This window comes from Lathyrus oleraceus, chromosome 7, assembly GCF_024323335.1.
Source record: "Lathyrus oleraceus cultivar Zhongwan6 chromosome 7, CAAS_Psat_ZW6_1.0, whole genome shotgun sequence".
NCBI lineage: Eukaryota > Viridiplantae > Streptophyta > Magnoliopsida > Fabales > Fabaceae > Lathyrus > Lathyrus oleraceus.
Window position 1 is genome coordinate 437,873,058 of NC_066585.1, and position 12,605 is coordinate 437,885,662.

The window sequence follows — 12,605 nt, forward strand, 5'->3', positions numbered from 1 at the left end:
CACTACAAAATTATATAATTAGTATAGAATTTACATCTGAAACTAGTAATCATTGAGTATTATGACTTATAGAGTATTTAGAATCAAACATGTTATGTCTTATAATTTCTTACAATATGTTATGTCTTATAATCAAAGATGTGAGGCAAGTTGAGATATTAAACACACATGCAACAATTACAGTCATATATAAGTATTATAGACTTATATTATAATAATCCAAATTTCTGTGTAATTAGTTTGAAAACTGTGCCTCTAATAGAAACTTATTCTCATTCAGTATCATCATCATCATCTTCCTCACGTTTTGATTTAATGTCAACTTTGCGATTGGAAGTACTGCTAAAAGGATCGTCTGCATCGTTCCCATCTTTAGGAAAAATGTGAAGTTGAGCTGATGAAAACCATTGCTATGTTTTGACATAGTGAGAAATAGATAACAAAATACAAATAAAATAAAACATAAACCTGGAAAACTAAACCCTGAGCGAACATTGTAAAGAGAAATAAAAAGGGTTTAGCTTACCTGTAAAAAAAAAAGAGAATGAAAGAAGTAATAGAAAAAGAAATATAAAGAGAAAGTAACGAAAGAGGTGGAAAAAATATATGTCAAATGGAAGTTTGAAATTTGAATTTAATTTTTAAATGGGTTCGATTTTGTTGGGAAGGGGAAAAACTTTTATTTGAGGTAGTCAATGGTTGATTGACATTTGACATGCAAATAAAGGTCTGATTGAGATTTATTTATGACATTTGTCGATTATCTATATGTCCAAATGTTAGTGTAAATTAAAAAATTTGGAAGGACAAATTTGAAAAATAATGCAATAGTATTTTGAAGGATTGGTAGTAGATGTTATATATTATATCAAATCTATTATTCATTATCATTTTTAGAATCTTAAAAAAATATATTTTTATTTTTGGATATACAAAAATCGATCCAAATTAAATAATATGAAAGTGGATTCGGTCGGATTTTTTTAATCAATCATCCAAAATCGAATGAGTTTTTAACTCAAAACTGATCCAAAACCGAATCGGGAACACCCATAACTTCAATTATATAAACTAAACCTAATTTTTTTAACATGAATTAAATAATTAATTATGTAATTAATCAAATTTCTCCCCGATATTATATATATATATATATATATATATATATATATATATATATATATATATATATATATATATATATATATATATATATATTATATATATATATAATATATATATATATATATACATATATATATAACCTTCTTTTGTCATTTAGCACCATCAGTCTTATCCACTCAGTTTGAGGGAGCTCTACCAACACACCAACAAATGTTCATTCCAAATGCAACTATTTATCCATGTATGTCTTAGTGATTCAACTGATTCTTCATTTCATTCCTTAGCTGAATTCATTTTTGTTCCAACTTGAAATCCCAGGTCATGTCCTCAATTGTCTTGCCTCAGCTCATCAGAATATTACTAAAAAAACAACAAACACATCAAAATTACAAAAGAGACCACCTATTGTGCTCTAAGCTAAAAACTACATAATCATCTATAATGCATTAAAACATAAATAAAATGATAACTCTACTAATATTAAACAAGAGATTATGCTGTATGATAACTCATAAAATATGGGTTATCAGTACATCCCTATTTATAATGAGATTGCTTGCACATCACACAATCTCAAACTACTAACTACTTTAACAAGTTATTATTCAGATCTGTCGAATACTTGCTGCTTCAACTATGACTGTAGTTCTATTCGACTTTTTCAAACACATCCAGCATCGTCTATTATAAGTTATATTCAACCTTCTATCAAATACATGCATATTCAACTAATATAAACTATGTTCGACTACTACTTTATCGAATACAATCGATTCCAATTCTGTCGAATCCTGCATTTTAAAAATATGTTAACACAAAAAATTACATATTTAGGCTGAAGTATTTCTTTCTCTTAAAATTATTACTAAAAATTTCTTTATTAAAAACAAGAAACTTGTCTTTGATCAATTTAATAATTGCATTACATATCCATTTTTCCAAACATTGGTAACTTAAATCTAATAAATTATGATATCAAATGCGCACAATTGACCGAGACCAAATTTAGAACATGTTAAATATGAGAATAAAACTGAATTTTAAAATGGGATGATAATTTATTTTAATTATAATAAAGAAATTAAAAATACATTTAATCTTTTTATAAAAATATTTCAGTTCAATTTTATTAAGTCTTCTTAATTTTCTGGTTAATATGAAAAACGAGTCATAAAAATATATAATTCAGTTGCGAAGAAATGGAACACTTTTCAGAAAATTCGGTTCAAAGTTTAGACAACTTGTAACCCATAAAACGACAAAATGAAGCAGCCGCGTATTCGTAAATTAGCTTTTCATACAATACAATTATTATATTATTTTGAAAATGTACAATAAAATAATTATGAGTGGTAGGTCCTACAGTGTACTAATTATTTGTGAAATGATACTCCGATAAATTATATTTTTACACTTAAATTTACTTCAATTATATAAATTAAACATACTTTAATATGAATTAAATAAGGAGTTTGTTAACTAAAACCATTTGTTTTTGTTTTTAATGAATGTCTATTTTAAGAACATGCAATTTAGTTATTTTTTAATTAAAATTTATTAAAATACACTTTCATAAAAATAAGTAAATTTATTTTAACAAATCTCACAGGATTTGTTAAATAGACCAATTTATTTTTATGAGAGCGTGTTTCAACAACATGCACTTTAAAATGCATTTAATTATCTTTTTAAATTAAAATTTATTAAAATAAACATTTATACAAACAAATAAGTATATGTTAATAAAACTTATTAACTAAATAATTATTTAATTAATCACATTTCTCACGATATTATATATATATATATATATATATATATATATATATATATATATATATATATATATATATATATATATATATATATATATTCAAAAACAATATCTAATCCTTATATCCAAAACTAAAAGTTATTTTGTAAAAATAATATGTTAAATTATAAACTACTTTATAATTTTAATACAACATAAATAAATAAAAATTTCTAACATACTCTATACTATTAATTATTATTTTTAATTTTTAATATATGTTGGTTTAAACAAATATTTATATTAAATTACAAATCATTTTACAATATCAAAGAATATTAATATAATATTTTATACTCAAGTATTTATTTTCATTTTTAGTATTTCTTTTAATTTACACAATTATCAAAGGATAATATTGTAATTTTCATAATTTCTCTTATTTATATAATTATTATTATATTTCTTAATATAATATCCGTCGTAAAATTGTTAAAATAATTAATAATTAAAAAAAATAGAGGAGGAAGTACTATTATTTCTACCAACTCTTTTAATTTTTCTTTCTTGATTAATAAAAAACAATATCATACATTCATATATAATTTTTCTATACCATAAAAAATAATTAATTTTTTAATATAGGAAACTTCTTAGAATATAGAATGAATGTAGATATTTTCATATAATAAGTTTCATTCTAATCAAACCGTCCTATAAATACATCACAATATCTTCCCATAAACATCTCTAGAACTCAACTTGCATTACACATTACACTTTCCTTAAAATGGAAGACACTGAAAAACAACCACATCATTCCCATATAGAACTTCCAATAAATCATCTTCCAATCACAAAAAATGAATCCAATCTCAACCACAAAACCAAAAACCAATCTTCACTCTCAACAATCCTAACACAAATCCATGCAGGCTATTTCAGAGTCAGTCTCTCCCTCTCAATCCAATCCTTACTATGGAAAATCCTAATAGAACCAATCAAAGATGCACATTTTCTCAGACATATATTTACATTAATACCCTCCACAGCTCTCACTTTCTTATGGTCACTTTCCTTATTCACACTATTAACCCTCTCTTTTCTCTATCTTCTGAAATGTTTCTTCCACTTTGATAAAGTAAAAGATGAATTCTCCAACCAAATAAACGTAAACTACATGTTTGCTCCATGGATTTCATGGCTACTTCTGTTAGAATCCTCGCCAATAGTTCCACCTGCAGCACTTCATTACAAAATCCTCTGGTTGGTTTTTGTCATTCCTATAGTGATTCTCGATGTTAAGATTTACGGCCAGTGGTTCACTAAGGGGAAGACGTTTTTGTCGATGGTTGCGAATCCGACGAGTCAGATGTCTGTCGTTGGTAACCTTGTCGCGGCACAAGCTGCGGCGGTGATGGGATGGAAGGAGAGTGGTATATGTTTTTTTTCTCTTGGTATTGCGCATTATTTGGTGCTGTTTGTGACGTTGTATCAGAGGTTACCGGGGAATAATAAGATTCCGGCGATGTTGCGGCCGGTGTTCTTCTTGTTCTTTGCTGCTCCTAGTATGGCTAGTTTGGCCTGGCATGATGTTTCTGGTTGCTTTGATACTGCTTCTAAGATGCTGTTCTTTCTCTCGCTCTTCCTTTTCTTGTCTCTGGTAAGTTTCTTTTTTTGTTGTTGTTTTGAAGCAAATTTGGACTTGAGAGAAAAAATGAAGTATGATGTTTTGAAATTCTTTACGTTCCATTCTTTTGAGAAGCTAGTTTGATTTGATTTGTTCATAATTTAGAAGTATCTAAGATGACTACAACCTTTGTTGCAGTATAATTGGATAATTAACTTGGACACTTTCATGTGATTTTGTTTCTCTGAAAAATGATATGTTTTAGTTTTTATTTTGTGGTCCCTAATGTGTTAATGCCAACCCAACACTTTTGTAAAGTTGTCAATTATTTATGTTTGTCTTAAATATTTTAAATTTTAATTTTAACCATTCAAAATATTTCTTTTAAAAAATGATCATCTTAAATTATTTTAATATTTTTGGTCTCTAATACTAAAATTGTCATTAGATAATGCACTCGTTAAATAATAAACTGTCGTTAAGATTATCGTTAATTGTATCGTAAATTATAAAAATTATCACTAAATTATAGAAGAGATCAAAAATATGAATGAAAAAGTTTATGAGAACAATATTTTAAGGAATTAACAACGGAATTTAAAAAAATTTAGAAGGATCAAAATATTTTTAATTATTTTTTTTCTTTTATTTTTCATAAATCGGGTTTAAGTTTTAAAGTTGAAGTCTAACTATATTTGTCCGGCTCCACTTCATTTTTTAAAACGTTTTGTAGGTTTCAAGGCCTTTGTTATTCAAGAAGTCTATGAAGAAATTCAGTGTGGCATGGTGGGCATATTCTTTTCCTCTAACAGCTTTGGCAATAGCTTCAGCACACTATGCTCATCAAGTTAAAGGAATCATGGCTCATGTTATTATGTTAGTCTTATCATTCATCTCAGTTTTGGTGTGTCTCATGTTAATCTTTGTATCTGCTCTCAACATTAGGGTGCCTTTAAAAGCACACAACCATATTTCGAAACAGACAAATAATAATATTGCTGCAATTTGAACAATATTAATTAGTTATAGTTTTTTAATTTTTTTTGTTGGTATTTAGATTATGCTATTTGATTAAAACTAACTTTTAATTTTTTTTTTTTTTAATTTTAAAACCTTTAAGGTATTTTTAGTCTTCAACTATTTTTTATGATTTGACGTCGTGATAATATTTTAATCACAAATCTCTTTTTTAACATTTTGGTCTTTATATTTTAGAAAGAAATTGGATTAAAAGTAGCAAGGGTTAAAAATATTGAAAGATTGTAAAAATAGATAGACCAAAAATGTTACTTTGAAAATAAAGAAATTAAAAATTAATTATAATCAAAATAAAAGGATCAACTAGCATATGATAGTTGAATGAATTGGATTACAAGTTTAATTTATGATTCAATCCCTAAAAATATATTGTATTATAATGTATTAATATAAACAAGTTATTAATATTTATAAGTGAATAACTAAAAAAATTAAATATATACTAAAATCTTTATTATACTAAATCAAATGCATAAATATCCATATCTTATTACACTAACAAGAGACGGACACGGTTACAATAGCTGTTGTAATGCAATTGCAACAAAATTATGCATACCAATAATTTATAATTATATTATTATTTTATTTATTTTTAAGAGTGTATTTTTGGTAGTGCATATAATTATTGGATTGCTGGGGTACCAACATTGTTCAATGTCGGTTCTTAATCATAATGCTCACTTTCTAACTTTTAGTTAAAAATTATTATATATCAAAATACAGGGTTGTTCATGACTACGATATGCAAATTTATTAATTAAATTAATCAACTGACTAATTATTCGAATTTACTCATTTATTTATGTATCTAATCCAATATATGTAACTCTGGTTTAGATATTGCTTTGAGTTGTTCTGTTAAACTATTTTAGTTGATAGTTATTTAGAGATATTACATAAAAAGAAGATGTGGACTAGAGTTTGAATTTGTAATATTTTACTTGTTTAATATTAAAATATGAATTCCAACGATTAAATTATTTGAAAAAAATAAACTTATTAACTTAATTTATTGTTATTATTATTTTAAATAAAAATAAATAAATATGACTATTAACCAATATCATACTCTAATTTTCCATTTACAATTAATATTTCTATTACATTAATATTGAACTTATTTTTTTTACTTAATTTTAAAATTAAATATTATTATTTATTTAATTTTTTATCGTTTTTAATTTATATATTTTATTAAAATGATGTGTTTTTATAGAATTTGGTATTATTATAAAGTGTTATAACATATTAATGAATTTTATTAAATATTATATGACATTTTTTATTTATTTTAAGTGTAAAATATTTTCTTTGAATTGTGTTACAATTATTTTAAATTTTTAAACAGAAATTAAAAAATATATTTTTATTTATACACAATTCGCAAACTCTATATAAATTGATTCAATTCAATTTTGATAGAGAAATAATGAATTGAAAATAATTCAATCAATTAAAAGCTCTTCAAGAGATTGGATAATAAATTAGACTAAATCCAATTTAATCCAAAATTAACACTCCTACTAAAGTAGTGTAACAACTGCACCTATACTCTGAGTCAATAAATTAGTCAATAAAAAAAGAAATATCAAAATTGGATCTTAAAATTGTAAAACTATATGTCAGATTGTTTAAGCTTTTTCTTCTTTAAATGATGTTTATAATAAAAACTATAAAAAATTTAAATAAAAATAGAAAATTTATTTAAATTATTATTCTTAAATTATTATTTTATACATTTCATTCTTTTTACTACAACTTTTTATTAATATTTTTAATAAATCACTTAAATTTAAAGTTATTTCAAATAGTGTTTGATAAAAATTTGAGATATATTTTTTTGGCAAATTTACCGAGATAACCCACATTTTCGAAGAAATTCCCAAAATAACCCAGTTTTCAAAAAAATTCCCAATATACCCCACTTTTAGAGGGAGGCGTCAATTGGATTGGCGCCCCCTCTTAAAAATTGCAAGGAGGCGCCAATTGGATTGGCTAGGGCACCTGCCCTAGCCAATCCAATTGGCGCCTATGTGTAACTTTTAAGAGGGGGCGCCAATCCAATTGGCGCCTCCCTTTAAAAAGCCTCAAATAAAAAAACTTTCAACATGAAAGTTGTAGATCTTTTCAAGATAATGAATTTGGATATAAATTTTGCATCATTTGGATTTTTTATGAGAAAGTTATGGGCAGTTGAAGTTGGACTTCTGAGTTTTTCAACTATTATCTGACCGATAATGTTTTGTATTATTGCATGTGTTTCTTTTAGGAATATGAATTTTTGTCCAACATAACATTTGAACTAGACATCTTAAATTTTCCAATGCACTTGGTCCCACCTCAAAATAATAAAAAATGAGTGAGTTAGGTCCCTGCGAACTTGACCCAAAATTAGGGTTTATGTCAAAACAAGTGTATGTGAATTTTGCCAAAAGGGACCAACTTCAAGCCCTTTAGTTTGAATGATAAAAGCCTCAAATGACAAAACCTTCAACATAAAAGTTGTATATCTTTTCAAGATAATAAATTTGGACTAAAGTTTTGCATCATTTTCAATTTTTATGAGAAAGGTATGGGCACCTGAACTTGGACTCTTTGGCATTTTATCTGTTATCTGACCTATAATATTTTGTATTATTGCATGTGTTTGTGTTAGAGTTATGAATTTTTGTCCAACATAAGAAGTGAAGTAGACACCTTAAAGTTTCCAATGCACTTGGTCCCACCTCAAAATAATTAAAAATGAGTGAGGTAGGTCCTTGCGAACTTGACCCAAAATTAGGGTTTCTGTCAAAATATGTGTATGTGAATTTTGCCAAAAGGGACCAAATTCAAGCCCTTCAACATAACAATAACAAGTCCTTGAATTAGGGTTTCTGACCTATAAATTTTTGTATTATGATATGTGTTTATTTTAGAATTATGAAAGAAACCTAATGTTTGGAGTTTACACAAAGATAAATTTGACATAATACGAATTGATATTAATAAAATTTGGATTTTACACAAAGAATCCTAATGGTGATGACCGGGATCACCTAACCGACCTCCGGTCCCACATCCCCTAGCTACCCTAACCCTTGGCCCTAACCCACGTTGACGATTCTGCACCGGTGTTTGTTCATCTGATGGTCCAGGAGCGTCATTACCTCCTACAGGAGAAGATCCGTTGAGGTATTCAGCCAACTCAGCATAGTCTTCAGTATTCAATGATGGTGTACCGGCGTAGCTGAGCTCATGACCCATGCCAGAGAAGTTGGGGTGTGGTTGACTCATGGATGGGCGACCGGGACGGTTGAAGGGGGACATGGGTGACAATGATGGGTCTAGGAAAGGTTGGAAAGGTTGTTGGGGTGTTTGGAAGAGATATGGTTGTGGGATGTTTTGGTATTGTGATGTTTGGGGTTCTTGGCTACGGTAGGTGATGGGGCGGTTAGTGTTTTGGGTAAGGCGACTTTGGTAGGGTGATGGTGTGGGTGCGAAGCGATGTTCGGTCGAAGGTTGATGGTCCATTTGTTGGTGGTGGTATGGGGGATGTTCTTGGTTTTGGGGTTGGGTGAATGGCATGTTTTGGTTGTATGTTTGTGTGTTTGTGGAACGGAAAGTTTGTCGGATAGGTGGTTGTGAGTAATCGGGCTGAGAATGTTGTTGGGGGTTAGATGTTGATCCTTCTTGTGTGTAACTTGTCTGGCGTGGGTCGTAGAGGTACATATCATCAGCGATGAATTGAAATCCAACTGATCTATACCAAGCCATATAAGTACGACTTGGTTTTACCTCATTTGGCATGACTGCGTCAGTTAAGACATGGTCATGACGGTGCTTCCACTTGCGACACTCTGATCTTGCGAAGGTTTGCCAAGGGTTGTAGTTCCATTGGTCGTTCACTTTACGCATATGCCATTCTCCTAGGCTAGCTGGGGGATCTGGGATATTCTGGACCATACCAAACTGCAGCTTCACACGGTCGGTGTTGTGCAGCTCCACTGTTGTGAACCGTATTATCGGTGTGCATGTTGTCTGTAACACCCTTCTACCCGATCGACATATTTAAATAAGTTATCAGAGTACAACATGTAGAAGAGTTTACATTTCTTACAACATACACTTATCGCATCACAACATATAACACATTATTTATTATATTTAAAACTTCGCAGCGGACAACAACATAATTATTATTTTTCATCATATAATAATTCATAAAAATGTTTCAACGTTATCTCGACAAAACATCTCAACGTTTTAATCCTCATGAACAACGTAAATAAAATATAATTATCTATCGAATCCCATAACCCCGGTGTCACATGACCAGAGCATTTGACTCGACTCCGTAGAATAGCTCTACATTTATTCTTCAAACCTCAACGAAAGCTACTCCTCTTTATCTGCACATTGCTCATCATAGATGAACATAAACACATGCAGAAGGGGTGAGAATTACATTATTAAATAATAATATAACGACATAAATATAAACATAATTATATATTTCACATATGCCAACACAGCTCATCATCATCATCATAATCAACAAACTCATGAACATCAACAAAACAACACATCAAATGCAATGCACACACCCATGCATGACTCAACACGACTCGGTATACCCATTTTGTGACCAACTACAGGATCACCACTCCCAGATTCATCACCATAGAATCCGAGTTCCCCGTAAGGAACCAAGCCTCTCAACAAGCCCGGAGTCAACAACATCATTGGAACTCAGTCCGTTCATCACTAGGCATCGGCCTTTCATGAATGCATGCACACCAAACATGCCTCATAATCAACATAGCAACAACAACATCATATAGTCCTGGTATTATCATCATTAATAGCACGACATACAACTCAACAAAATTACTCATCATAATTAACTACAATAGGCCACTCACAATTGGGTTCACAACATAAAATCTAACAATTTTTACACACTGCAACAGTGTTAACCGGTTAACGCTATAGGTTAACCGGTTAACGCAGGAAAATACCTCTTCTGGCAAAACGCAACAGCGTTAACCGGTTAACGCCCTGGGTTAACCGGTTAACGCAGGCAAAACAGCACATTTCACAAAATATAACAGTGTTAACCGGTTAACGCCCTGGGTTAACCGGTTAACGCAGACAAAACAGCAGTACCTGCGCTAACACAAGGCAGAATGCAGAGTTCTCCGCATTTTCCGCCGTTGGAGGACTTCCGGACCTCCGATTCAACTTCCGTAAAAAGCTATACGTTCGGAAATTCATAACTAACCTAAACATATATTCAATTACAGTCTAAACACAGTTTCATCCGACGTGATTTTCCATCAAAACCCCAACTTTCCCAATTCCCCTAACATCCTCAAAATCCATCAACAATCCAACATATACATGAAATTGCTCGCATATTATCGTTTAATAAGATTCAGACCCCTTACCTGAGATAATTCGGCAACTCAACGCTTCCGCTTTTCCGCTCTTCAGCCTTTGCTCTACAGCTTCTCCCTTCTCTGCAGCTTCTCAACTTCCACGTAAAACTCTTCTGTTCCAAATGAGAAACTTTTTCTCTTATCCCAACTTATATATTTTCCAATTATTATTATTCCAAATAATAATAATAATAATAATAATAATAATAATAATAATCCAATTTATTTAATTAAATTAATAAAATAATATTATCAACTTAATTAAATAATTCTTTTACTTTATTTGGGGTGTTACAACTCTCCCCCACTTTAGAAGTTTTCGTCCTCGAAAACATACCTCAAGCAAATAGAGCCGGATACGACTCCTTCATCTGATCTTCACGCTCCCAAGTCAAGCTCTCACCAGCTGGACCTCCCCAAACAACTTTCACCAGAGCAATCTTCTTACCTCTCAGGGTCTTCTCTTCTCGGCCATCTATCCGAATTGGCAACACCTCAACGGTCAAATTATCCCTCACCTGGATATCGTCCAACTGAACAACATGCGAAGGATCCGCAATATATTTTCTCAACTGAGATACATGAAACACATCATGCAGATTAGAAAGCGACGGCGGTAAAGCTATCCGATACGCCACTTCCCCAACTCTCTTCAAAATCTGATACGGACCCACAAACCTCGGAGTAAGCTTTTTAGACTTTAAAGCTCTTCCCACACCTGTCTAGCAGATAGAAATCTTGCCTCATCATTCTCACCAACTTCAGAAAACCGTACCGTCTTCCTATAGCAGTTGATAAACACGCCATAGAATTCTAGCCAATTCATTCCCAGAATAATATCAATTTGGTGCAAGGGTAAGCACACCAAATCAACCACGAACTCTCTCTCAAAGATCGTCAAATGACAACCTCGACAGACAACAGAAGTCTTCACAGAACCATTAGCAGGAGTATCTATCACCATACTTCCGCCTAGGGACGACATAATCATACCAATCCTGGTTGCACACTCATATGAAATAAACGAATGAGTAGCACCAGTGTCAACAATAGCAAGCAATTCAACATTATTAATCAAGCAAGTACCTTTAATCAGATTATCTTCTTTAGGAGCTTCAACCCCACTCAGAGCAAACACCCTACCAGTAGTATGAGCTGCAGTAGCCGCCTTCTTCGGTTTCGAGCACTGCGAACTGATATGACCTTTCTCGCCGCAATTAAAACATGTCGGACCAGCATCCTTACATTCCGTAACTCTATGACCAGTCTGACCGCATCGGAAACATCTCAGCACTTTCTTGGTACAGCTATCAGCACGGTGGCCTGGCTCGCCACACTTGAAACATTTACCAGCTATGGAAGATCCTCCCCCACTTGGCTTCTTCTCATCTACCACTTTCTGCTCACCTTTACCATTCGGAGATGCATAAGGACTACCACGATCCTTATTCTTCTTCTCACTAAGACTTTTGTAATGAGCAGTCCTAGCCTTGCTATCTTCCTCAAATATCCTGCACTTATTAACCAATGTAGGAAACCTACGAATCTCCTGGTAACCAATGCCTTGTTTGATCTCGGGACGCAACCCGTTCTCAAACTTGACACACTTGGATCCCTCAGCATCAGCATTATTATA

The 12,605-nt window shown here is 31.0% G+C and overlaps 1 protein-coding gene across 1 annotated transcript; it reads left to right on the plus strand.

Annotated features, from left to right (window-relative positions):
• Positions 1–3,583: 3,583 nt before the first annotated feature.
• On the plus strand, positions 3,584–5,521 carry LOC127106602 (S-type anion channel SLAH4). The gene is made up of 2 exons (XM_051043903.1): positions 3,584–4,541; positions 5,242–5,521. Exons 1-2 carry the CDS (start codon positions 3,669–3,671, stop codon positions 5,515–5,517), a joined length of 1,149 nt encoding a protein of 382 aa, XP_050899860.1. The 5' UTR covers positions 3,584–3,668; the 3' UTR covers positions 5,518–5,521.
• Positions 5,522–12,605: the final 7,084 nt, after the last annotated feature.

Excerpts from the sequence above, each read along its gene's own strand:
- LOC127106602 (XM_051043903.1), top strand. The coding sequence starts at position 3,669 with ATGGAAGACACTGAAAAACAACCACATCATTCCCATATAGAACTTCCA. Across the intron at positions 4,542-5,241 it reads TCTTCCTTTTCTTGTCTCTG|GTTTCAAGGCCTTTGTTATT; the intron begins GTAAGTTTCTTT and ends AACGTTTTGTAG.